This window comes from Vipera berus (genome assembly GCF_964194415.1).
Source record: "Vipera berus genome assembly, chromosome: 6".
NCBI lineage: Eukaryota > Metazoa > Chordata > Lepidosauria > Squamata > Viperidae > Vipera > Vipera berus.
The window spans coordinates 9089279-9116275 of NC_138208.1; the positions used below are offsets into that span (position 1 = coordinate 9089279).

The 26997-nt window shown below is 46.7% G+C and overlaps 1 protein-coding gene across 2 annotated transcripts; it reads left to right on the plus strand.

Annotated features, from left to right (window-relative positions):
* The first annotated feature begins 61 nt into the window (after positions 1-61).
* SEC61A2 (SEC61 translocon subunit alpha 2) lies at positions 62-26821 on the plus strand. 2 transcript variants are annotated; one of them, XM_081330842.1, is made up of 12 exons: positions 62-190; positions 5524-5591; positions 7970-8035; positions 10569-10647; positions 11684-11815; positions 13302-13411; positions 16644-16797; positions 21437-21597; positions 23104-23301; positions 24362-24553; positions 24695-24771; positions 25822-26821. In XM_081330842.1, exons 1-12 carry the CDS (start codon positions 184-186, stop codon positions 26006-26008), a joined length of 1431 nt encoding a protein of 476 aa, XP_081186968.1. In that variant the 5' UTR covers positions 62-183; the 3' UTR covers positions 26009-26821. The 2 variants fall into 2 exon arrangements, with proteins under 2 accessions (XP_081186968.1, XP_081186969.1); XM_081330843.1 differs by lacking the exons at positions 13302-13411; positions 16644-16797.
* Positions 26822-26997: the final 176 nt, after the last annotated feature.

Below are 26997 nucleotides of genomic sequence, written 5' to 3' on the forward strand. Positions count from 1 at the left end.
CCTCTAGCGGGAGCGGAGAGCCGCGACCCTCCCCTGCTCGTCGCGGCGCGTAGGACGTCACTGGTCACGTGGGCGGAGGCCGGCATCCTCCGCAGCGGCGAGGAGGAGGCGGGGAAGGGGAGCCGCTGCAGCCGCCAGCCCGCCCGAAGGCGCCGAGCCCGGCCGGCTCCGACCTCCGCCAGCATGGGGAGTGAGTGGAGGGGGCCGGGCTGGGCGGAGGTCGCAGCATTGGGTCGCCCCCTTCTCCCTATAGTTGTTCTTACTTATGATATGGCCCCAGCTGGAGGGGGGGTCTCTTCCGGCTGGAGCCCACCCCCCCACCCATGCAAGACCCCGCTCTCTCCGGGGTGGGGCGGGCGAACCCACGGGACGTTGCAGGGGTGGACCCGGGGGTTGCTTACGGGGGGAGGCGGTTGCAAAGCTGAAGCCCCCCTCCCTCCTTCCCTCCCCAGTGGCACCCCCCCACCCCACCCCAGGCATCATGCAAGGGTGTTGCTGATATTTGCCCCGCCCCCCCCAAGACACACCCTCGTCGGAGGGCTGCTTGGTACCCCCCCCTCCCCAAAGTACGATTTGGGGTTGCCCAAGTCCCTGGCATGGGCCCGGTGGGCTGGGGGAAAAAGGAAGTCGCTCCCCTGCCTTCCCTCCTTTCCAACCTTCCTTCCTTCCTTCCCTTCTTCCTCCCTCCTTTCCTTCCTTCCTTTCTCCTCCCTCTTTCCTTATTTGCAATCTTTCTTCCTTCCTTCTTCCTTCCTCCCTCCCTCCTTCCTTCCTTGCAATCTTCCCTCCCTCCCTCCTTCCTTTCTCCTCCCTCTTTCCTTATTTACAATCTTTCTTCCTTCCTTCTTCCTTCTTCCTCCCTCCCTCCTTCCTTCCTTGCAATCTTCCCTCCCTCCCTCCTTCCTTTCTCCTCCCTCTTTCCTTATTTACAACCTTCTTTCTTCCTTCTTCCTCACTCCCTTCCTCCTTCCTTCCTTCCAATCTTCCTTCCCTCCTTCCTTTCTCCTCCCTCTTGCCAACCCTCCTCCTTTCCAATCTTCTTCGTTCCCTCCTTTATTCCTTCCTCCCTTCCATCTTCCTTTCCCCTCCCTCCCTCCTTCCTGATGCACTTAAACTGTCACCCCTGTATTGGTGCTGTTACAAACCCGCCCAGGCCCGATATTAAGGTTACTGCCTCCAAAAAACCCGTTCTCAAAAACCCAATAGACCACGGGTAGGCAACCTTGGCTCTTTTATGACTCGTGGACTTCAATTCCCAGAATTCCTGAGCCAGCACAGCTGGCTCAGGAATTCTGGGAGTCGAAGTCCACAAGTCATAAAAGAGGCAAGGTTGCCTACCCCTGCAATAGACCTTGTTGCTTGTTTGCCTTTCCCTCCACTCACACCTGCACGTTGTTAGGCTGCTAGGCTGCTTTCTGTGCTGTTGCTAGGCTCCTAGAGGAATGCAAAATATGAAGGAAGTACAAGCTGCGCTCTCATTGGCTCAGTTTCTGGGCACGGTAAACATGGCTGTACCAGGTGTCAAGTTTGAGAGAACTTTTTGTCAGTGAGAAATATGTCAGGTGTCTTGTATAGATTTCACAACTCATTGTAAAATGCAAATCGAGTGGTGGCCCAGATTGGTACTTGCACCAGTGGTCTTAGGAAATATACCTGCTTTTAAACGTGAATTTGTTGCAGGATCTATCTGGAGAGAATAGGTGCTTGTTAAATGCATGTCTATGAAGGCCAGTTCAGCACTGGGAGGTAAAATGGGGTCTTCTGGATTTAACTATAATACAATAAACTGCAACCAACAATCATGGATTCTAGGAGTGTTAATTTCCAGCCTTTGATGGGCCCCACAATTCTTAACAGAAAACAGTCTGTGTTTGTTTCATTTTCCCCCAAAGCTGAAATAAGGTTAGGAAAACTGCTTTTTCATAACCGTAACAATAAGATTGCATTTAAGTATTTGTTGCTTACTGTATGGCTAACATACTTTGGCTCATAAGCTTTCATGAATCACAATCCATACAGCTATATGTAATTGTTTGGGTGACAGGAACAATAGTAATAGTAATAATAAGTTGGAAGGGACCTTGGAGGTCATCTAGTCCAACCCCCTGCTCAGGCAGGAAACCCTATACCATTTCAGGCAAATGGCTGTCCAGTCTCCTCTTAAAAACTTCCAGCATTAGAGCATTCACCGTTTCTGGAGGCAGGTTATTCCACTGGTTAATTTTTTTTTATTTTTTTAATTAAATTTTTATACCGCCCTTCTCCCGAAGGACTCAGGGCGGTGAACAGGGCATATCTTAAAACTACAAAAGTACAAAAGTTAAAAAAGAATTAAATTATTGCCCACAATAAAAACAATAAAATATATATATAAATATTAAAACCCTAAGTAATTCCCCATCAGGCCAGGCCAGCTTGTTCAAATAAATGGGTCTTTAACCCGCGCCGGAAGGAGCGGAGATCCGGTGCCATCCGGAGCTCAACCGGCAGCTGATTCCACAAAGCCGGAGCGCCCACAGAGAAGGCCCTAACTTGTTCTAACTTGTCAGGAAGTTTCTCCTTAGTTCTAGGTTGCTTGACTCCCTCTTCTTTGTGGCAGCCCCTGAGATATTGGAAGACTGCTATCATGTCACCCCCTCACCCTTCTCTTCGTTAAACTAAACATATCCAATTCCAGCAACCGTTCCCTATATGTTTTAGCCTCCAGTCCCCCAATCATCTTTGTTGCCCTTCTCTGTACCCTTTCTAGAGTCTCGACATCTTTTTTACATCATGGTGACCAAAACTGGATGCAGTATTCCAAGTGTGGCCTTACCAAGGCATTGTAAAGTGGTATTAGTACTTCACGTGATCTTGATTCTATCCCTCTGTTAATGCAGCCTAGCACTGTGTTGGCTTTTTTGGCAGCTGCAGCACACTGCTGGCTCATATTGAAGTGATTGTCTACTAGGACTCCGAGATCCCTCTCACAGTTACTACTATTGAGCAAGGTACCACCTATACTATATCTGTGCATTTGATTTTTCCTGCTTAAGTGTAGAACCTTGCTTTTTTCACCATTGAATTTCATTTTGTTAGATAGGGCCCAGTATTCGAGTCTGTCCAGATCCTCCTGTATTTTAAGCCTATCTTCTGGAGTATTGGCTATTCCTGCCAGCTTGGTGTCGTTTGCAAATTTGATGAGTTCCCCATCTATCCCCTCATCCAAATTGTTGATGAAGATGTTGAAGATCACTGGGCCCAGAACAGAGCCCTGGGGCACCCCACTACACACTTCCTTCCATGTAGATGCGGTTCCATTGAGGACCACACGCTGAGTACGGCCTGTCAGCCAGCTATGAATCCATCTGGTGGTGATGCTATCTAAACCACATTTTTCTATCTTATCAAGTAGTAGGTTGTGATCTACTTCATCAAATGCTTTACTGAAGTCCAAGTAAATTATACCTACAGCATTCCTCTGGTCCACTAATTTTGTCACTTGGTCAAAGAATGCAATGAGATTTGTCTGGCATGATCTGTTTTTGACAAACCCATGATGACTTTTAGTGATGACTTTGTTTGCATCAAGGCGTTCGCTGATTTGTTGTTTGATTATCTTTTCCAGAATCTTTCCAGGTATTGAGGTCAGGCTGATAGGTCTGTAGTTTCCTGGATCTATTTTTCCCCCTTTTTTGAAGATGGGAACTACATCAGCTCTCTTCCAGTCCTCTGGTAGTTCCCCAGAGCTCCAGGATCTTTGAAAAATATAGTTCAGTGGTTCTGAGATCACGTCTGCCAGTTCCTTCAGAACTTTGGGGTGTAATCCATCTGGTCCTGGTGATTTGAACTCGTCTAGGCTGGACAGGTGCTCACTTACCATTTTCTTGCCTATCTTAACTTGCGTTTCTATTCTGTTTTTTATGGCACTGGTTTTGGTAGGTTGGACTGTTTTTTCCCTTTGTGTAAAGACACAGATGCAAAAAACGAGTTAAATAGTTCTGCTTTCTCCCTGTTGCTTGTCACCTTCTTGCCATTTTCCCCCACTAATGGACCAATCATTTCCTTAACTTTTTTCTTGTTTTTTATATGTTGAAAGAAGCTTTTTTTGTTATTTTTGACTTTGGTTGCAAACCGTAGTTCATTTTGAGCCTTGGCTTCCCTCACTTCATCTTTGCAGGCACAGACTATTTGCTGATATTCTGCCTTAGTTATGTGCCCCTCTTTCCACTTCTTATACTTGTCCTTTTTATCTTTCAATTTATCAGAGAGTTCTTTATGCAGCCATGCTGGTTTCTTTTGAGAGCTGTTACCGTATTTTTCTTCTTTGTTAGTATTGTGCTAGACTGGGCCTTTATTATCACACTTTTCAAAATTTCCCAAGCTGCTTGAGTTGTTTTCCCCTTTAGGATTCTCATCCATGGAATTCTTCCCAAGGTCTCTCTAAGTTTATTGAAATTAGCTCTTTTAAAGTCGAAGACTCTAGTTTGGCTGTTTTCTATTGCTTGTGCTTCCAGAATGTTGAATTCCAATATTGCATGATCACTTCCCCCCAAGGTTCCTGTGGCTTCGACACTATCATTTCATCTCTGTTAGTGAGAATTAAATCCAATGTGGCTAATCCCCTAGTTCCCTTCTCTACTTTTTGGGAGAGAAAGATGTCTGCTAGGTTTGTCAGGAATCTGTTTGATCTTCCACTTGGTGCAGAGTTTGTCTCCCAGTTGATATCAGGGTAATGTGTCCCAAGCAAAATCAAGCGGGAAGCCAAATTCATTTAACAACCGTGTTACTACCTTAACAGCCCTAGTGATTCGCTTAACAACTATGGCAAGAAGGGTCATAAAATGGCACAAAACTCACTTAACAAATTTCTCGCTCAGCAACATTAATTTGGGGCTCAATTGTGGTCATACGTTGAGGACTACCTATATTAATCACATCTTCGCATCTTCTTTTTGTGTCAGGCTGAGAAGCTTGAAAATATAGGGGTTCTGTCTACAAGTGGTCCTCAACTTATAACCACATGTTTAGTGACTGTTCAAAGTTACAATGGCACTGGAAAAAGTGAGTTATGACACTTATGATCACTGCAGCATCCCCACGGTCACGTGATCAAGACTTGTAGGCTTTGCAATTGGCATGTATGACGGTTGCGGTGTGTCCCGGGGTCACGTGATCCCCTTTTGCGACCTTCTGGCAAGCAAAGTCAACCGGGGAAGCCACAACCGTGTGACTACCTTAACAATTGCAGTGGTTCACTTAACAGCCGTGGCAAGAAGGGTCATAAAATGTAGCAAAACTATCTTAACAACTGCCTTGCTTAGCAACAGACATTTGGGGCTCCGTTGTGGTCGTACGTTGAGGACTATCTGTGAGATCTAAAACCGTTCTTCCAAATCATGTCCCAATTTTGACGCAGCTCTGTTCCGTGCCTTAGGTGTTAAAACGAGACAAATATTAGCAGGCAGTTAAGGTTCGATACTTTTATTCTCATTTTTTTATTATCGCTGTAAAGTTGCTTGTATGTCTTTGTTTCTTTAACAGTCAAATTTCTGGAACTCATTAAGCCCTTCTGCGCTGTTTTGCCCGAAATCCAGAAGCCTGAAAGGAAAGTAAGTGCCTTTTTGTTTCTGCTCCTGCCACTTTCACGGGAAGGCATTTTAAGCCTAAAGTTCTAGGACAGGGGTAGGCAACCTTGGCTCTTTTATGACTCGTGGACTTCAACTCCCAGAATTCCTGAACCAGCCATGCTGAGGGGAAAGAGAGAGGTTTCCAAACTGAGCCGTGCTGGCTCAGGAATTCTGGGAGTTGAAGTCCACGAGTCATAAAAGAGCCAAGGTTGCCTACCCCTGGCCTAAGCCTAGGCCGCTTTATGACTGGTGGACTTCAACTCCCAGAATTCCTGAACCAGCCATGCTGAGGGGAAAGAGAGAGGTTTCCAAGCTGAGCCGTGCTGGCTCAGGAATTCTGGGAGTTGAAGTCCACAAGTCATAAAGCGGCCTAGGCTTAGGCCAGGGGTAGGCAACCTTGGCTCTTTTGTGACTCGTGGACTTCAACTCCCAGAATCCCTGAGCCAGCACGGCTCATCTTGGAAACCTCTCCCTTTCCCCTCAGCGTGGCTGGCTCAGGAATTCTGGGAGTTGAAGTCCACGAGTCATAAAAGAGCCAAGGTTGCCTACCCCTGGCCTAAGCCTAGGCCGCTTTATGACTGGTGGACTTCAACTCCCAGAATTCCTGAGCCAGCCAGGCTGAGGGGAAAGAGAGAGGTTTCCAAACTGAGCCGTGCTGGCTCAGGAATTCTGGGAGTTGAAGTCCACGAGTCATAAAAGAGCCAAGGTGGCCTACCCCTGTTCTAGGAAATCAGTTTGTGAAAAAGGAGACATGGGGAAATTTGCATAGTATCTGCAATTTTCAGAGATCAAAATGACATTATGGACGTTTAGGTACATTGTGTTTATCTCTGAAAGCAAATTCTGCTGATTTGGCTGGGACTTATTTCCGAGTCTGTGTGCATCGGATTTCAATAAGCCTCCATTACGACCCCCTGGAGGAAGTAGTTCCCTTTAGTCATGCATGGAAATAGACTGAAGACTTAACCAGCAGCAAGACTGGGAAGCTCTTAATATTTTCTTTTGAAATCCTTGGCGTTCTCTGAACTTGTATTCTTGCAGGTGTTTCATTACCAAACTAAGGTACGGTCATCAGTGCAAAAGGGATGAGCAAGCCCAAATGAGAGCAAAACCCATTCTCTTCTAGCACTGATGACGGTACCTAGTTGGGTAATGAAAGGTCTTACTCTTTGAACCTACTTGTTCTCTATACTGTATCTCAGGGGTCCCCAACCTATGGGCCGCGGCCCAGTACTGAGCCATGGGCTCTTGGCCAGCAGGCCACAGAAATGTCTTGTTGTGATTCAGGGCCAGCCTGTGGGTCCGGCAGCCGGCTCGGATGTCTCGGATGACTCAGACGAGGGGGAGGAGGAGGGTGTTGAAGACGAACTTGCTGATGATGGCTTGGAGGTTTCGCAGAGCCCCCAGCCAGGGCCCTCTTCTCAGCTGCGCAAGCCCGACAGTGCGGATGATGATGACCCACAGCTGGCCCTGTTCAAGGACGCCCGACGCAGGAGGCAGTCAAGCAGGAACAAGCAGAGAAAGGCTGTGGGACTCCTCGGAAGGAGGCACAGGGAGGCCACGCCCTGAACTCTAATAAAGGGAGTGTTTGGGGAAGGGCTGGTTGCTGAAAGCAACCGCTCCGTTTGAGGATCACAGTTCCAGTGTTTTGTTTCTTGTTCTGTTGTTTGTGTAATAAATCTTGGCAGACGCCTTCCAGCTTCAGACGCTCTCCAGCCTCTGCCGTTTGTACAGGGGTTGCCTTTCTGCAAGGCCGGTAGCAGGCTGGTTCAGAACATGTCTGGCCAGGGCACGGACGCATGCATTGCCCCACACACACTCGCCCTAGTGCCCATGGCCCTGTTTGCGCATGAGTGCGAGCGGGAACGCTAGCGCGGGATGAGCGTGCACGCCCCGTTGGCGCATGCACGAACAGGCCACTAGCCCGCAGGGGTGTGGGGGGCCCCATTTGCGCATACGTGAAGGGCCGCTAGCGCGGAGGGTGCGCATCCCATTTGCGCATGCGTGAATGGGTCACTAGCACGTGGGTGCTATCAGGTGCTAGCCGGTGCAGAGGGATGTGGCCATCCGCGCACGGTGCTAGCGCATGGCACATGCACAAACAGCCACTAGTGCTGCACCAGTGGGCGTGGCCCGATGTGCGTGCGTGCACACGCAGTAATTTGGAAGCTGCTCTCCCCTCTGGGCTGCGAGTCTGGAAAAGTTGGAGAGCTCTGCTGTATCTGATAATTCCATATAATTAAGTACAAGTTTATTTTATTAATATTATAATATTGGGTTATGGGTTGTTGTTTTTTTTAATCTTGCTCTCCGAAACATTCTCTGTTGGTTAACGTGGTTTTGTTCGTTGTGCTTTACAGATTCAGTTTAGAGAGAAGGTTTTATGGACAGCTATCACCCTCTTCATTTTTTTAGTATGCTGCCAGGTAAGAACTGACTTCATTACTGGCAAGCTTCTTTATTTGTTCACCTTCTGTGAGAGCAGCCCACCGATGCTTTTAGGTAATCGGTAGGATTGTAGAGGGACGTGGCGGCTCAGTGGGTTAGGACGCTGAGCCTGTTGATCAGAAGGTCGGCAGTTTGGCGGGTCGAATCCCGAGTGCCGCGTAACAGAGTGAGCGCCTGTTACTTGTCCCAGCTTCTGCCAACCTAGCAGTTCGAAAGCATGTAAAAATGCAAGTAGAAAAATAGGGACCACTACGGTGGGAAGGTAACAGCGTTCCGTGCGCCTTTGGCGTCTAGTCGTGCCGGCCACATGACCACGGAGACGTCCTCGGACAAGCGCTGGCTCTTCGGCTTTGAAACGGAGATGAGCACTGGCCCCTAGAGTCGGAAACGACTAGCACGCATGTGCGGGGGAACCTTTACCTTTACCTTAGGATTGTAGATTCTGCTACAGAAGCCCTTTGACCTTAAATAATAGTTCTTTCTGCTGTTTTTAAGGTAAAAGAAGTTGGGCCTCACGTCGAAAGACACATCCCGTCTTCTTCCAATTTAGGGAGGACTAAGTGCGTTAAGATTAAGAACGTCCTGTTAGTTTTTGCATTCTGTATTTCTTCTCTGCTGTTGGTGCTTTTCCAAGAGGCAACTAGACCGTCTTTGTTTATCTCTGAAGACGTTTCGCTCCTCATCCAAGAAGCTTCTTCAGCTCTGAGTGGATGAGAAGCGAAACATCTTCAGAGGAAAAACAAGAAAGTCCAGTTGCCTCTTGAAAAAGCTCCACCACTGGAGGTTTCCAAGAGACTGGACGATCCCTTGTCTGAAATGGTTTAGGCCGAGTCTCCTGCTTGCTGCTGTTGACGTGCAGGTAGTCCTCGACTTACAACCGTCAATTTAGTGACCGTTTGAAGTTACGACATCGCTGAAACAGTTGATTTGTGACTGTTTTTCGCCTTTATAACCGTTACAGCATCCCTGTGGTCAACATTCATACACTTGGCAACTGACTCGTATTTACGACGGCTGCAGTGTCCCAGGGTCACGTGATCCCCTTTTGCGACTTTCTGACCAGCAAACTCGAATGGGGAGGCCAGATCCTCTTAACAGCCGTGTTACTAATTTAACAAGCGCTGTGATTCGCTTCACTGCCGTGGCAAGAAAAGTCGTAAAAGTTAGCAAAACTCACTTAACAAATGTCCCACTTGGCAACTGAAAAAAAATTGGGCTCAGTTGTGGTCATAATTCGAGGACTGCCTGCATTTTTGCAAGCCGCACTGAAATGCTAGCACAGTTTATTGCATATAGACGTTTTTCAATAATGAAATCATAACTCTGGCTCATAATGCAATATTCACGTTAACTTTGGTGAGCTGAAAGAGACGCTGACTCTTCCAGATATTTGGGCATTGTTGACAATCTTCGTAATGAACGCTAACTTGAAAAAAAAGACATTATGATGTATTTATTTTTATTACACTTATTGTATTGATGTGCAGGTTCTGAGGTTTTGCTTGATAAAAAATACAGGAAACCAGAGGTTGCCTTCAAGCTTTACATTTTTATTCAGCTGAACAAAGGCGGGCTTCTCTAAAAGAGAGAAAAAGCCCCAAATATCAGAAAAGCCTTATTTTTATACCTTCTTTGATTACATAAGCAATTCACCCAGCAAAGCTGACACACATAAGATAAAGACTTTGCCCTTTAAGTCTGGTACATTGTAAATAAGAAGGGAGAAAGCAGAAGTAGCTAAAAATGTTCCCTTTGGGGTGTTTCCCCCAAGACACCATATGTTCCCGGTGGGTTAGGATGTTGGGTGTTTCCTTTGCTTTTCCTGTTATGACCTTGCATTCATGGTTCTGCAAGTGGCCAGAGATAGCGGGGGCCATGTGCACATATTCATGATTGTTACTGTCCCCTATGTCCGGGTCAACAGTATAAAGGATTATGGCATTGATTTAAAAATAATGTAGGGCTTTAAAAAAAATCTCAGAGCGTTTTGGAACCTCTGTTCTGGAGGTTCTTACTACATTATAGCATGTCAAACACTCATGTCTTTGAGCAGTTGCCAGATACCGCGTGAACCATGGAAGTAAATAAAATACAGATATATCCAGTTGCTTAATGACAGTTCAAAATTACGATTGCCAGCAAAAAATGCCCACTGGGAAGAACGTACCCGTTTTAACCACCACCCGGTTTGCTTAACCACTGTGATTTGCGTAGACGCTGCTGTTGAAAGTGGTTGTAAAATTGAGTCTGCAATTTTGGATGGAGACTCTTCAAGGGAGTGCATGTATGGTCAATTCAGGTAGTCCTTAAGGATGCCAAAGACGAATTACGACTGAAATTCTGGGCTCCTTTGGCGCAAAGGACTGACTTACACACCCTTAAACAGTCTCCATCAGAAATTGTGTGGACTTTTTTTGTCTGAAATGATTCCGTATTTGTATGCACCTTTCTGAAAAATTACCTTTTGTCTTCTGTTTTTATTCATGCTTAATATTGTTATGGCTCTTGTAGATACCGTTATTCGGAATAATGTCCTCGGACTCGGCAGATCCCTTCTACTGGATGAGAGTCATCCTGGCATCGAACAGAGGTTGGTGGGCTTGACTCCTGTTCTCATCTGCCACCGTCTCCTTTGCCTACCAAATATGATAGGAAACTAGCTTAGATCTCTGGTGGGGGGGGCGGGGAAACACTCATTTGCCCTTCGGTTCTCCAGTGTATTGGTGCCTGCCTTCGATTTGAGGTTATGGGAGGGCAAAATTTTTCAGCCAAGGGCCATACTTAAAAGTTTAATTACTAGCATTTGTAGCTTGTCCCATTGCTGAGGCTCTGAGCAGCTTCCACAAAACAGTAAACAATCAGGAAGCGTAGCGTGGAGCCTAAAAATAAGAATTAACACTTTACGATTCGGAAAACAACATTCCAACGTTGCAGAGGTAAACCGCCACCTGTGCTGTAGGTCTCCATGTTGGTTGAGACCTTTTGGAATGGCCCGGAACACGCACCTCGCAAGGTTTCAAGTCATCTCAGAAGGTCTCAACAAATGCAGCCGGGGTTTTTTTGTGTTTTTTTTTTTTACAATTTGCAATCAATCATTGATAAGGTACTCACAGGCTGTCCCACCCATCTGTCTTCCCCTCTCGGCCTCGTTCCCGTTTACGCTGGCCAAGCCGTTCTAGGCATCAAGTAAAATGACCTGCAGCTCACAAAAGGTGATGCTTGGTAATAAAAATGGCGACTGTGTGAAAATGCATACTGTAGTTACCCCAAAATTGTTGTAAATACGTGGAATTTGATCTTTCAAGTCTAGTAACCATGAATGTGTGTCTTGAGCAAGGAGAACCAAAATCTAGAGCAGTGTTGTCTGAACCTTGGCAACGTTGAGAGGTGTGGACTTCAATTCCCAGAATTCCCCAGCCTGGAGAATTCTGGGATTTGAAGTCCACACCTCTTAACATCCCCAAGGTTGAGAAACACCGGTGTAGAAACAGCATCATTGGAAAGCGAGACGATGAATTGGCCCCTTGGGATGTTTCAGGACACGATTAAGAATTTTTCCACACAGAACACCGCTGTTAAAGATCTGTTTTCTTCTTCTTGGTCTTCCTTCCATTCTACTTCTCCAGGCACTTTAATGGAGTTGGGTATCTCCCCTATTGTGACTTCGGGCCTCATTATGCAACTCCTGGCTGGAGCCAAAATCATTGAAGTGGGCGATACGCCGAAAGACCGGGCCCTGTTCAATGGTGCTCAGAAGTGTGAGCATTAATTTCAGTTCCTTAATAGAACTTTCATTTTTTTGCCCCCCTTGGGAAATGTAGCAGTTAACTGCTTACGCCTGCATGGTTTTAGCAAGGGGTGGGGGTGGGCGTGTGATTGGTGCTCTCTGAGCTGGGTGGTTTCCTTGCAGACGTTTCACGATCCAACTGTGTGACGTCTTCAGTGCTAGAAGGGAGAAGGGTTTGCTCTCTGTTTATATACAATATAAAACCACTCCTTTCTAGCACTGAAGATGTTACCTAGTTGGGTCATGAGAGGTCTGCACGAAAACACCAAGCTGAGAGATTTTTTTTATTTATTTTTATTTTAATTCCATTTATATCTCGCCCTTCTCCGAAGACTCAGGGCGGCTTACAAGCTTAGAAGTAGCCTTCATTCTATGTATATGCCTGCTTATTAGGGCTTTCACACACACCCCAAGTGGCATTATTACAAAGTCAGCTTAATTGCCCCCAACAATCTGGGTCCTCATTTTACCTACCTCGGAAGGATGGAAGGCTGAGTCAACCTTGAGCCTGGTGGGATGCGAACCTGCACTAATTGCAGGCAGCTGGTGTTACTTAAGGAGGCATTAGCCCACTGCTCCACCAAGACTATTAAGAGATCACTAAGAACCTTACCATCCACCACCACCTCCTCCTCCTGCTCCACTCTGCAAACCCCATTCTCTTCTAGCACTGATGATGTTACCTAGTTGGGTCTTGAAAGATCTGCAAGAAAACCACCAAGCTCAGAGAGGACTAAGGACATCCTTCTCCCCCTCCTCTTCCTCCCCCTCCTCCACTCCACAAGTCCCCCTCCCTTCTAGAACTGATGATTTTATCTAGTTGGGTGATAAAATGTCTGCACGAAAACCACCATGGATCGCACAATCCTCTTCCTTCTCCTCTGCAAACTCCATTCCTTTCTAGCACTCATGAATTTACCTAGTTGGGTCATGAAATGTCTGCAAGAAACCCACCAAACTTAGCACCAAGGACCTCCTCCACCACCACCACCGCCACCTCATCCCTTTCTCCTCCTTTACTCCACAAACCCCACTCCCTTCTAGCACTGATGATGTTACCTAGTTGGGTCATGAAACATCTGCAAGGAAACCACCAAGCTCAGAGAGCACCAAGGATCCTCCAATCCTCTTCCTCCTCCTCCTCTCCACAAACCCCACTCCCTTCTAGCACTTATGATGTTACCTAATTGGGTCATGAAACATCTGCAAGGAAACCACCAAGCTCAAAGAGCACCAAGGATCCTCCAATCCTCTTCCTCCTCCTCTTCCTCCCTTTCTCCTCCTCCTCTCCACAAACCCCACTCCCTTCTAGCACCGATAATGTTACCTAGTTGGGTCATGAAACATCTGCAAGGAAACCACCAAGCTCAGAGAGCACCAAGGACTCCACACAGACCAACCTTGAGCTACAGATATTCTCTTCTATGTGTACATGATTGTTTGTTGTCTTGTTTCAGTGTTCGGAATGATTATTACTATTGGGCAGGCTATCGTATATGTCATGACGGGGATGTATGGGGATCCTTCCGAGATGGGGGCGGGGATCTGTCTTCTGATTATAATTCAGGTATGTTCTTAAATAACATAAATAGCACTAATTTTTTCATTGCTGGCCCTTGTTTGCGCAGCTTCCAATGTCTACGTGGGATGAGGCCGGGAGGGTTTAATGCCATATGTGGCAGATCAGACAGTTTGAAAGCGACAGATACATATTGCAAGGCCTACCACGCTTCTCTGTATGGAAGGCTTAACTATTTTTTTGAGGGCTTGTTGATCCTTTAGGGCAGGAGTCTCCAACCTTGGCAACTTTACGACTTGTGGACTTCAACTCCCAGAATTCCTCAGCCAGCATGGCTGAGTTGAAGTCCACAAGTCGTAAAGTTGCCAAAGGTTGGAGACATTCCTTCATCGCAGAAAGCTTCAGTGAAACTAAGCCGTTGTGGGTTCTTCTGTTTTCTTCGCGATGAGTTCAAGTCGTTTCATGCAGCGATGGACACCTTCTCTGTCAGTGTGGGTGTCGGGCGAAGATAAGCGATAACGGCCTCCTGTAATTTCCCATGTTCACTAAAACAGGGGTCTTCAAATTAGGCCCTTTGATGACTTGTGGACTTCAACTCCCAGAATTCCTCAGCCAGGCAGTCTGGCTGAGGAATTCTGGGAGTTGAAGTCCACAAGTCATCAAAGGGCCTAGTTTGAAGACCCCCTGCAACTAAAATCTCCTCAGGAAGCCTCTCGTCTTCCAGAAGAAATCTGAACAAGATGGTGCAGTGTCAAACGCTGGACAATTCTGCCCTTTCCTTGCCGATCAAAACACCAAATTGATTCCCTGTCTTATTTACAGTCGCTTAGGCAAGAACTGAATACAGGCAGTCCTCGACTTACGACCACAATTGAGCCCAGAATTTCTGTTGCTAAGCGAAACACTTGTTAAGTGTCCCATTTTATGACCTTTCTTGCTACCGTTGTTAAGTGAACCACTGCTGTTGTTAAGTTAGTAACAAGGTCGTTAAATAAATCTAGCTTCCTCATTGCCTTTGCTTGTCAGAAGGTCGCAAAAGGGGATCACGTGACCCTGGGACACTGCGACTGTCATAAATATGAGTCAGTTGCCAAGCCTCTTTGAGTTTTGGTCACGTGACCATGGGGATGCTGCAACGGTCGTAAGTGTGAAAAATGGTCATGTCACTTTTTTTGGGTGCTTTTGTAACTCTAAACCAGGGGTCTTCAAACTTGGCCCTTTTATGACTGGCGGACTTCAACTCCCAGAATTCCTCAGCCAGCATACCTGGCTGAGGAATTCTGGGAGTTGAAGTCCGCCAGTCATAAAAGGCCCCAGTTTGAAAACCGCTGCTCTGAACGGTCACTAAACGAACTGTTGTAAGTCAAGGACTACCTGTATATCCCAAACTCCGGATGGCACCATTCTTAAATTGTCTGTTCTTCTCTAGCCAGTCACGTTTCAAAGTAGAAAAAAAAAGTTTCAACTCGGTCGAGTTCTCCTACCCAACCAAGGTGTCGTGTGTCTCCCTCCACTCTTAACGTTTCTACTTTTCTGAATTTCTTGATAAAAGAAGCTTTGGGATGCTCGATCTTAACCTTTTAATCCTTAAAATAATGAAATACCCAAATCAAATGTGACCTTGTTGGTGAGACTGAAGGAAGTGAGGAAGGTTGACATTTAGGCGAAGGCTTTGCTCGTCCTATTAAAGGCACGTGAATGATTTTTTTTTTCCTCCTTCAGTTGCTCCGCAAAATACTTTCTAGGCAAGTCAGTTTATCAGATCATCTTCAAATATGCGTCATGTTTCCTGAATTCGAATTTGATTTAACACAGTTGCTCAGTTTTACCTCTGTGCCTGAATCTTCTCTGTAAAACGGTTGCCAATTTGTCATTTGCAGTATAACGACGGAAGGACCGTGTTGTTCTTTTGAATGAATGAATTGGGTTTTCTCCCGCGGGCCATACAAAATTAAATTTTATGAAGTCACTTGTAAGGAAGGTATCAGCTGAAAGACCAGTGGCATAAAAATTGTTTCTAAGTAACCTAACCTTTGAATATATATTCACTCAACCTAGAAACGCATCAGAATTTTGTTTATGGCGATGTGTTACGGGAATCCTTAAGAGTAGCTTGAAATTATTCTCTCTGCTATAATTTACGATTTGTTATGTGCTACTGAAGAAATAGGATTAGATCTCCACCAAAAACAAAAGCGCTTAGAAAAGAGAGATAGTTAACAAGTTGTTTTGCCACCCCCCACCCCACCCTACCCCAAAATTTTTTTTTTATTTTCCCAAGGAACTGCCAGAATTAAGAAAAGTTGGTTTTCAGAATCACCTTTTCAGAATTGATCTGACTATCAATATCTGGCCTGCTGGCTGATATGCTCTGTTCTCAGAAGCCAAGCAGATCTGACTAGTGCTTAGATGGGAGATAAAGATGGGAAACGGTAAAAAAAACAACCTTAGAAAAACAACCTTAGAAAAACAACAAAATCAGACCTGTCCCTATTGCTAACCTGTGACTATTGCTACAAGCCAGGGGTCTTCAAACTTGGCCCTTTGATGACTTGTGGACTTCAACTCCCAGAATTCCTCAGCCAGCGTCCACAAGTCATCAAAGGGCCAAGTTTGAAGACCCCTGTTGTAGGTCCTCTAATCCATGATATATATATTTTTGTTTTTTTGTAGCTGTTTCTCTTCCATTCGTGCATTGCCTGGTGCTGCAATATCAATGAACCACTTTCTTCCTTTTCCACAAAAGCAAAAACTCCATCCAGTTAGAACAGGAGTCTTCAAACTTGGCCCTTTGGTGACTTGTGGACTTCAACTCCCAGAATTCCTCAGCCAGCATGCCTGGCTGAGGAATTCTGGGAGTTGAAGTCCACAAGTCATCAAAGGGCCAAGTTTGAAGACCCCTGCTATAAGCCAAGAGGCAAATTCCTTGTGTGTGTCCAATCTCACTTGGCCAAGTAAAGTATTCAAGTCAAGTCAAGATTTGACTTTTCTCGGTTCTTAGCCCAGCTAAGGGCTATGGCTGGCTCAGGAATTCTGGGAGTTGAAGTCCTCAAGTCATAAAAGAGCCAAGGTTCCCCACCCCTGGCCTATTGGCATCCACAGGATTTTGGTACCGGTAGCTACCCCTCCCCCCCAAAAAAAAAGTTAGCAAGGCAAGTAAAGCCCCCAGCCACTGCAGCACAGACGGCGAGTATGCTTCACTTCTGAGCAAAGTACGAAGGGAGGCGGGGGGGGGGGTTTGAGCCCAGAGTTATGGACCTCTTGGAATTCCCCCCCACAGTTGTTTGTTGCTGGCTTGATAGTCCTGCTGCTTGATGAGCTTCTGCAAAAAGGCTATGGTTTGGGATCCGGCATTTCCCTCTTCATTGCCACCAACATCTGTGAAACCATTGTTTGGAAGGCTTTTAGCCCTACTACCATTAACACTGGCAGAGGTATAGTACCATTTCTCACAGCTGATGTCTTGATCAGTTGCATGCTTTGTCAGCCTCTTGGTGGAGAGCAGCCGTGGCCTAGAATCAGACAGGAGAGGCAGCCCTAGATTGGGTTTTTCAAACTGTGTTCTAGAGGACCCTACAAACTCTGTTCTAGGGGACTCGACAAACTGCGTTTAGAGGACCCTACCCTGTGTTCTAGAGGACCCTACAAATTCTGTTCTAGGGGACCCTACAAACTGCCTTTAGAGAACCCTACAAACTGTTCTAGAGGACTCTACAGAGTGTGTTCTAGGGGACTCTACAAACCATTTAGAGGGCCCTACAATCCGTGTTCTAGAGGACCCTACAAACTGTTCTAGAGGACTCTACAGAGTGTGTTCTAGGGGACTCTACAAACCATTTAGAGGGCCCTACAATCCGTGTTCTAGAGGACCCTACAAATTGTTCTAGAGAACGCTACAAACTGCTTTTGGAGTACTCTACAAATCGTTTTCTAGAGGACTCCTCAAACTGCTTTCTAGAGGACCCTACAAACTGTTCCAGAGGATCCAATGCTTCCAGCAGAACTCAAGAGGGTTCCATGAGAAGCTAAGGTCAAAAAAAATCCCACCAGGGATCACTCAGACACAACTCATTTTCTATCACTAAAGTTTTGTCTCTCGAATCAGGAATGCCAGGACTTTTTGTTTTTCCTCAAACAAGGTCCACAGCCTGGAAAAGTTTGAAAAACCTGGTCTAGATCACTGTGTGTTGGGGGAAAAAAATTCAGGGATCTGGAGAACACGTTGGCCATCTTTACTTTGTACCTGGGCAGAAGGTGGCAAGGTGGATTTGGGTGTAGGAGCTTTCCCCATTCCAGAAACTTCCCAAACCGGGATATCCCAGGGTACCACCAGATAACACACGACACTCAACATCTGTCAGACACTGCACAAACTACAAACTTAGGGGTGTCATGAAAAAACCCTCTTACTGAAACACTTAAGGATGGCGTGAACCCAAAAATTTTGGAAACCTTAAATCATGTCACACTCTAGAATCCTGAAGAATCCAGATAGGAAATCTGGAAATGCCCCTTAATTTATCTTGTCGGTCTCTTTGTCATGTTGCTGTCATCCCAGAAGGAAACACCATGGCACAGTGGACAATAACTGCTTCAACAGCCATCACAATCGCCAAAAACCTTCTGTAGATGAATCGTCTCAGATGGTGGATCCGAAGCATGTCCGTAATCTTCACCATACAGGCAGCCCTCAACTTACGACCACAACTGAGCCCAAAATATTTATTGCTAAGTGAGATTTGCCCCATTTTACGACCTTTCTTGCCACCGTTGTTAAGTGAATCCCTGCAGTTGTTAAGTTAGTAACACGGTTGTTAAACGAATCCGGCTTCCCCCATTGATTTTGCTGGTCAGAAGGTCGCAAAAGGGGGAATCACGTGACCCCAGGACCCTGCAACCGTCATAAATACGAGTTGTCAAGTGTCCAAATTTTGATCACATGACTGTGAATATGCCACACACAAAAAATGGTCATAAGTCACTTTTTTCAGTGACGTAGTGACTTTGAACAGTCACTAAAATGGACCGTTGTAAGTTGAAGACTGCTTGTATAGAAATGTTGGCTTTATTTAAGGTAGCTGAAGCATTGGGCCCCAAAATCAGGATTATTTTCAAAATCTGGAGCTGCGGACCTGGTGCTAATTGGGCCTAGATCGGTCATCTTGACCTCAGTAGCTACCTTACAAACTTCAGGATAAGCTTGTCCAAATTCTAAGGCTCCTTCCTCTCTCTGAGTGAGTTTCTCTTTCTCTCATTTATGATATATTTCCTGTCGTTGCGTCTTCTGTGCAGCGCATTTTTTTTTCTGCCTCCTTGTTCGTTTCTCTTCGTGTATTTTGTTTCCGAGACTTCTGAGAGCCAGTGCACTTTTGTCGTTGCGCTTGTTGACAGAACGAAGGCATCCTTCGCTTTATTATGTCCAATGTTCTAGGACTATTGCCAGCCATTCAAGGTAGTCCAGATAAGAAACCAGAACCCTGAATATTAACACTATGTGTGTTGTACTGTATTGCACAGTCTTACAAGCCTGGACAGAACAAAACAACAGAGTTGGAAGGGACCTTAGAGGACTTCTAGTCCAGCCCCCTGCTTCAGCAGGAGACTCTATACCAGGAGAAGGCAACCTTGGCTCTTTTATGACTTGTGGACTTCAACTCCCAGAATTCCTCAGCCAGCGTGGCTCAGCTTGGAAACCCCTCCCTTTTCCCTCAGCATGGCTGACTCAGTAATTCTGGGAGTCCACAAGTCATAAAGCGGCCTAGGCCTAGGCCAGGTGTAGGCAACCTTGGCTCTTTTATGACTCGTGGACTTCAACTCCCAGAATTCCTGAGCCAGCACGGCTCAGCTTGGAAACCTCTCCCTTTTCCCTCAGCATGGCTGGCTCAGGAATTCTGGGAGTTGAAGTCCACAAGTCATAAAAGAGCCAAGGTTGCCCCTACCCCAGCCCTATACCATTTCAGAAAAATGGTTGTCCAGTCTCTTTTCGAAAACCTCCAGCGATGGAGCTTTTTCAAGAGGCAACTGAAATTTCTTGTTTTCCTTTGAAGACGTCTAGTTTCTCATCCAAGAAGCTGAAGAAGCGCAACGTCTTCAAAGAAAAACAAGAAAGTCCAGTTGCCTCTTGAAAAAGCACCTTCGGGACAACCATGACCTGGGTGGCTGAGGATCTCCATAGACATTTCCTCCAGTGATGGAGCACCCACAACTTCTGGAGACAAGCCATTCCACCAACTAACTGATCAGGGTTTATAGAACAACAAGAGTTGGAAGGGACCTTGGAGGTCTTCTAGTCCAACCCTCTGTTCAAGCAGGAGACCTTATCAGACAAATGGCTCTCCAATCTCTTCTCAAAAGCCTCCAGCGTTGGAGCGCCCACAACTTCTGAAGGCAAGCCGTTCCACTGATTAACTGTTCTCACTATCAGGAAATTTCTTTTTTTTTTTAGTTCGAGGTTGCTTCTCTCTTTAATGATCTTCATCCCTTGCTTCTTGTCCTGCCTTCAGGTGCTTTGGAGACTAGGTTGACCGTCCCCCCGCCCTCTTCTCTGTGGCAACCTTTTAGATACTGGAATGCTGCTATCATGTCCCCCCCTAGTCCTTCTTTTCTCTAGATTAGCCATAGCCAATTTCCGCAACGGTTCATCATGTCTTTTAGCCTCCAGTCCCCTAATCATTTTTATTTATTTATTTTTGCTCTTCTCTGCACTCGTCGGACTCTTAAATCTTGGAAATCTCAAAGCACCTAACATCTCTTCCCCCCCCCCCTCACTTTTATTCTCCAGGGAACCAGGGTTGTTCCCTTCTACACCCCTGTTCCTTCTGAGACCTGAGATGTCTTTTCTCTGCCCGTTGCCCCGTCACTCAACTATATTCCCATATAGACCATTCTCCAAGTAAACCATCACTCTGCTGAAGGGGAGGGAGCCCTTCCTGTTGATTAGAGGGCTCCTCTTGATGAGGCTGAGGAATTGGGGACGGAGTTAGGGCCTCCCCCATGAAATATTCCTGAGACCCTGTCTTGACACCCTTTTCTGTACCTCGGTGCTCGTCGTGATTATTTGTCCAATGTCCTGGGAGAGAGTGCATGCATGTCCAGCCTCGTGAGTGTTTGGCTTGCACGGAACTTTGCTTGATAAGTCTCGGAAAAAGAGAGTTTGTGTAAGACAGGGCTAGGCAACCTTGGCTCTTTTATGACCCGTGGACTTCAACTCCCATAATTCCTGAGCCAGCATGGCTCCGCTTGGAAACCTCTCCCTTTTCCCTCAGCGTGGCTGGCTCAGGAGTTCTGGGAGTTGAAGTCCACGAGTCCTAAAAGAGCCAAGGTTGCCTACCCCTGGCTTAGGCCTAGGCCGCTTTATGACTCGTGGACATCAACTCCCAGAATTCCTGAGCCAGCCACGCTGAGGGGAAAAGGAGAGGTTTCCAAGCTGAGCCATGCTGGCTCAGGAATTCTGGGGGTTGAAGTCCACGGGTCATAAAAGAGCCAGGTTTTGCCTACCACTGGTGTAAGACCTTAGCACAATTCGTTTTAAGCCTACCACATTCGTATCATTGAATAATTGCAGCACCCTGTTACAGGCAAGTCCTCGACTTACGACCACGTTTCTGTTGCTAAGCGAAACAGTTGTTAGGTGAGTTTTGCCCCCGTTTTGCAACTTTTCTTGCCACCACCGTTAAGCGAATCATTGTAGTTGTTAAGTTAGTGGCCCAGTTATTAAGCGAATCCGGCTTCCTCCATTGACTTTGCCGGTTGGAAGGTCGCAAAAGGGGATCTCGGGACACTGCGACCGTCATAAATGTGAATCAGTTGCCAAGGGTCCGAATGTTGATCACATGACCCTGGGGATGCCGCAATGGTCGTAAGCGTGAAAAACAGTCATAAGTCACTTCTTTCAGTGCCGTGGTAACTTCGGTCATTAAGTGAACTGCTGTAAGTCGAGGACTGCCTGTAATTCCTCCTTTTCTTTGACTCCTGCATGAGTTCCGTTCGGCTGCTTTCGCGGTGCTCCTACGCCAAAGTTGTTGTCCCTCATATGCCAAAGTGACCTGGGTTTGTGGTTTTGGGTCCATCTAGGTACGGAATTTGAGGGCGCCGTCATTGCCTTGTTCCACCTCTTGGCCACGCGAACCGACAAAGTCCGCGCTCTGCGGGAAGCCTTTTACCGCCAGAACCTGCCCAATCTGATGAATCTGATCGCAACTGTGTTTGTGTTTGCTGTAGTCATATACTTTCAGGTAAGGGACGTCTGCACCTGTGTGTGTGTGGGGGGGGGCTGAAGAGACTGGTGTTTTATACAACCAGAGGAAATGCAGTGAAAAGTTTCAGCCGGCCTAAAATCAGAGAATGCCCTTTAGATTTTCTCGGATGTGGAAATGAGGGGTCACCTTTAGGAAGAGCGATCCCAAATTCACACTCCTGGCTATAAATTGGTTTCTTTCTAATTCTGATTTTTCTAATTCGAAAATTCTTTCTAGTTTTAGCTTTGTGGAGTGCTTGGTGTTTTCTGAGCTTGGTGCTAGCACTGATGATGTCGCCTAGTTGGGTAGTGAAATGTCTGCAAGAAAATCCTCCTCCTCCTCCTCCTCCTCCCTCCTCCTTTTTTTAGCACTGATGATGTTACTTAGTTCGGTCAGTGAAATCTCTGCAAGAAAACCACCAAGCTTTCTTTTTTTTTTTAACAAGCCAATCTTTCCTCCTTTAATTCATGTTATCTTCAGATATTCTAGCAAAGATAAAATTGAAGCGCTCCCACGTAATACTCTTTCCAGATGATCAAGCCTCTGAATATTCACTGCAGTTTTTTGAGGCACTTACATATTTTAACATTAAGCATGAGATGGATTGTAACTTGTCTTCAAAAGAATCACTCAGGTTTAAGCTGAGCAACACCAGTTATAAGCAAGCTTTTTTTATTTTTGCACTGTAGCGTAGAGACCATGAATGGGCCATGCACCAGTTCAAAGGCAGTGCTTGAAAACCAGCAAGCTGAGAGAGCACCAGGGACCCCACAGTTCGACCCTGAGCTAAAGATATTTCCTTCTGTCACTATTTCACCTTTGTCAGAACTAAGCTGCGGTCCTTTGCACAAAATGCGCTTGGTGTTTCTTTGAGTAACAGAATATCGCATCAAGATGGGAGAAGCAGAAGCTTTGGATGTGTGCTGACTTAGTTGCCTTTCTAGTTTATTTATGCAGGGACAAATAAATTTTTTTTTAAATTTGTTTTTAACTTTTGTATCTTGGTTTTTTAATCACCCTGTAAACCGCCCTGAGTCCTTTGGGAAAGGGCGGTATATAAATGTAATAAAATAAATAAATAAAAATAAAATAGTTCATGGTCAAACTGGCAGGTGGGAGGAAAAAGTCAACGAGATCTCTCTTCCTTAGAGAGCATATAGATAGGACGAAGCCAAAAGAAGCTGGAAGGTCTGGAGAAATTGGTCATCTGAAATCTTAAGTTGCCTGGATCCTCAGGAGGGAACGGTAGCTGGCTGGGGAAAGATAAAAACTACTCAAGATTTCAGTGTTTCTCCCCCCCCCCCTTGGATTCTAGTTCTTACATTTGATGGTAAAAGTTTGCAGCTTAGTTGCGGGACCATCCGCGCTCCGTCCCGCTTAACGGTAACAGGAGAACAAGCAAACGGGTCCCAAGTCCTGAAGACCACCTCAGCTTCTGCAGCTTTGGAAGAGGGAGGGATCCGCTTTGCCAGCCGGCGGTCACCTTTGCTCCTCTCCCCGCAGGGATTCCGAGTGGATCTCCCGATCAAGTCTGCTCGCTACCGGGGTCAGTACAGCAGCTACCCCATCAAGCTCTTTTATACGTCCAACATCCCCATCATCCTTCAGTCCGCTTTAGTCTCCAACCTCTACGTCATTTCCCAGATGTTGTCCGTGCGGTTCAGCGGCAACTTTTTAGTCAACCTGCTTGGGCAATGGGCGGTAAGTATCCAGCTCTTCCTCTACCACACAGGCAGTCCTCGACTTACGACCACAGTTGAACCCAAGACTTATGTTGGTTGAGGGAGACAGTTGTTAAGTGAGGATTTCCCCCATTTTACCACCTTTCTTGCCACGGTGGTTAAGTGGATCGCTGCAGGTTTTTAAGTTAGCAGCACGGTTGTTAAGTGAGTCTGGCTTCCCCCACTGACTTTTGCTTGTCAGAAGGTCCCAAGAGGGGAATCACATGATCCTGGGACACTGCGACCGTTATAAATACGAGTCAGTGGCCGAGCGTCCGAATTTTGATCATGTTACCCTGGGGATGCTGCAGCGGTCACAAGTGTGGAAAATGGTCATAAGTCACTTCTTTTTTTTTTCAGGTCTGCCGTAACTTTGAACAGTCACTAAACAAACGGTCGAGGATTATCTGTAATAAAATATATACTGGAATGCTGTTTATTGACTAAAGTTAGAAAGTTAAAAGTGAGGCAAAATTGCCAAATTGAAAAAGCGAACCACGCCAAGGATGGCTGGGTGAGGTGTGGACCCAGCCAATGACTCCCTGCCACTATGAGCTGGAAGACAAATAAAAACGGTAGTCCTCAACTTACAACAGTTTGTTTAGTGGCCGTTCGAAGTTATAACAGTTACACAGAAAAAAGTGGACTTAGGACCGGTTTTCACACGACCATTGCAGCATCCCTGTGGTCACGTGATCCGGATTTGGGCTTTTAGTAACTGACTCACATTTATGACGGTCACAGTATCCACGCGATCCCCTTTTGGGACCTCCTGACAAGCAAACGTCAATGGAGGAACCCGGATCCGCTTACCGACCGCGTGGTTCGCTGAACGATGGCATTGGTTCAAAACGACCACGGCAAAAGGGGTCGTAAAATGGGGCAAACATCACTTAACAAGCGCCTCGCTTAGCGGCGTAAAGTTTGGGCTCTGTGGTAGTCCTAAGTCGAGGACTTACCTGTATCGCCTTCAAAGTCGCAGCGTTTTACTTTGGGGGTCTGCAAAGAGAGGGGTCACGTTTTCATTTCCTCCGTTCTAGGACGTTAGCGGGGGTGGCCCAGCGCGCTCCTATCCGGTCGGGGGTCTCTGCTATTACCTCTCCCCGCCGGAATCCATGGGGGCCATCTTCGAGGATCCGGTCCACGTGATTGTGTACATTATATTTATGCTGGGCTCTTGTGCCTTTTTCTCGAAAACGTGGATTGAAGTATCCGGATCGTCTGCAAAAGACGTAGGTGGTTTTCTGTCTCTCTCTCTCTTTCTCCCCACCCCCTGCCCGCATCCCTTCTACTCTCTCTGGCACCTGGGTCCCCGGATTCTCCCTTGTGGACGCCAAGCCTGGCATCCATTTGACACCTGGGTATTTTTGTAGGTCGCCAAGCAACTGAAAGAGCAGCAGATGGTAATGAGAGGCCACCGAGATACATCCATGGTTCATGAATTAAACCGGTAAGGAGATCCGAAATATTTCAACTTGAGGGGCCCTCGGTGCTCTCTGAGCTGGCTTGTTTCCTTGCAGACGTTTCATGACCCAAACTAGGTAACATCTAGCACTGATGATATTATCACCACCTTCGCCGCTGCCTCCTCTTCCTCTTCCTCTTTTCCTGCAAACCCCTCTCCCTTCTAGCACTGATGATGTCACCTAGATGGTTAATGAAACGTCTGCAAGAAAACAACCAAGCTCAGAAAGTACCAAGGACCCCACAGTCCTCCTCTTTTCCTGCAAGCCCCTCTCCCTTCTAGCACTGATGATATCACTTAGTTGGGTAATGAAACGTCTGCAAGACATTCACCAAGCTCAGAGAGCACCAAGGACCCCACAGTCCTCCACCTCCTCTCCACAAACCCAACTGGTGTTACTTAAGGAGGCATTAGCCCACTGCTCCACCAAGACTATTAAGAGATCACTAAGAACCTTACCATCCACCACCACCTCCTCCTCCTGCTCCACTCTGCAAACCCCATTCTCTTCTAACACTGATGATGTTACCTAGTTGGGTCATGAAATGTCTGCAAGAAACCCACCAAGCTCAGAGAGCACCAAGGACCCCACAGTCCTCCACCTCCTCCTCTCCACAAACCCAACTCCCTTCTAACACTGATGATGTTACCTAGTTGGGTCATGAAATGTCTGCAAGAAACCCACCAAGCTCAGAGAGCACCAAGAACCCCACAGTCTATCACCACCACCTCCACACCCTTCTAGCACTGATGATGTCACCTAGTTGGGTAATGAAACGTCTGCAAGGCAGTCACCAAGCTCAGAGAGCACCAAGGACCCCACGGTCCTCCACCTCCTCCTCTCCACAAACCCAACTCCCTTCTAACACTGATGATGTTACCTAGTTGGGTCATGAAATGTCTGCAAGAAACCCACCAAGCTCAGAGAGCACCAAGGACCCCACGGTCCTCCTCCTCCCTTCTAGCACTAGGCACAATGACACAAACGTGAGTAGATTTGAATTAAAGCAGGTTTTGTTTCTCTTTTCCATTTAGGTACATCCCGACGGCAGCTGCCTTTGGAGGTTTGTGCATCGGCGCTCTGTCGGTCCTGGCTGATTTCCTTGGCGCCATCGGCTCCGGCACCGGCATTCTGCTTGCGGTCACCATTATTTATCAATACTTCGAGATCTTTGTCAAAGAACAGGCCGAAGTTGGAGGCGTGGGTGCTTTGTTTTTCTAAACGGGCCGGGATCGCCTGGCTTGTGAGAAAGGGGGAGACCTCCTTTGACGTCACTTGAATCCAATAATGCCATTTAAAAAATTTTTTTCCTCCATTTGAAACAAGTGCTCTGTCACCCCATTTGCTCACAATGGGCTTGTGCGCAGCTTCGGAACCGGCTGCCTTAAAAGAATCAAAGTTTACATTGTCTTGGTTTAAAAAAGAAAATCCAAAAATCTCTCTCTCTCTCTCTGGTGTGGCCTATAACGTTGGAAAACCCGTCTCTCCTCCAAGCCTCGAGTGAAGGAATGGTTGGGCGCCCATTTTGTTACACTTTTGCACACCCCGTGGTGGGATTCAAGATCCCTACACACATCTGGCGCCCGTTGCGAAGAGTTGCGGGTGGCTCCAGATGGCAACACTTCAGCTCATTTCAAAAGCGTATGTCCCTTTGTTCCTTGAAATCTATATTTTACATGAATTTACTTTTATATATTCCAAGAAAACAAACGCACACACGCACACGTCCTCCCTCCCTTGCACCTTAAGGCCCTCTTTGAAGCAGGCCTCTCAGCCCCCAGACTCAGAACTTAAGACCAAGGCAGGAGATCCTGTCCACCGTCACATTTGTGACTTCGCTCCCACCGAAAAGTGAGGGATGGTAGAACCTGGATGAGGGGGGCTTCAGGTATGGGCCAGCCCCTTGGAGACCGTCACGCTGTGAGCCTGGGGCAGGGTTAGGCAACCTTGGCTCTTTTATGATTCGTGGACTTCAACTCCCAGAATTCCTGAGCCACCATGGCTCAGCTTGGAAACCTCTCCCTTTCCCCTCAGCGTGGCTGGCTCAGGAATTCTGGGAGTTGAAGTCCACAAGTCATAAAGCAGCCTAGGCCAGGGGTAGGCAACCTTGGCTCTTTTATGACTCGTGGACTTCAACTCCCAGAATTCCTGAGTCAGCCACGCTGAGGGGAAAGGGAGAGGTTTCCAAGCTGAGCCGTGCTGGCTCAGGA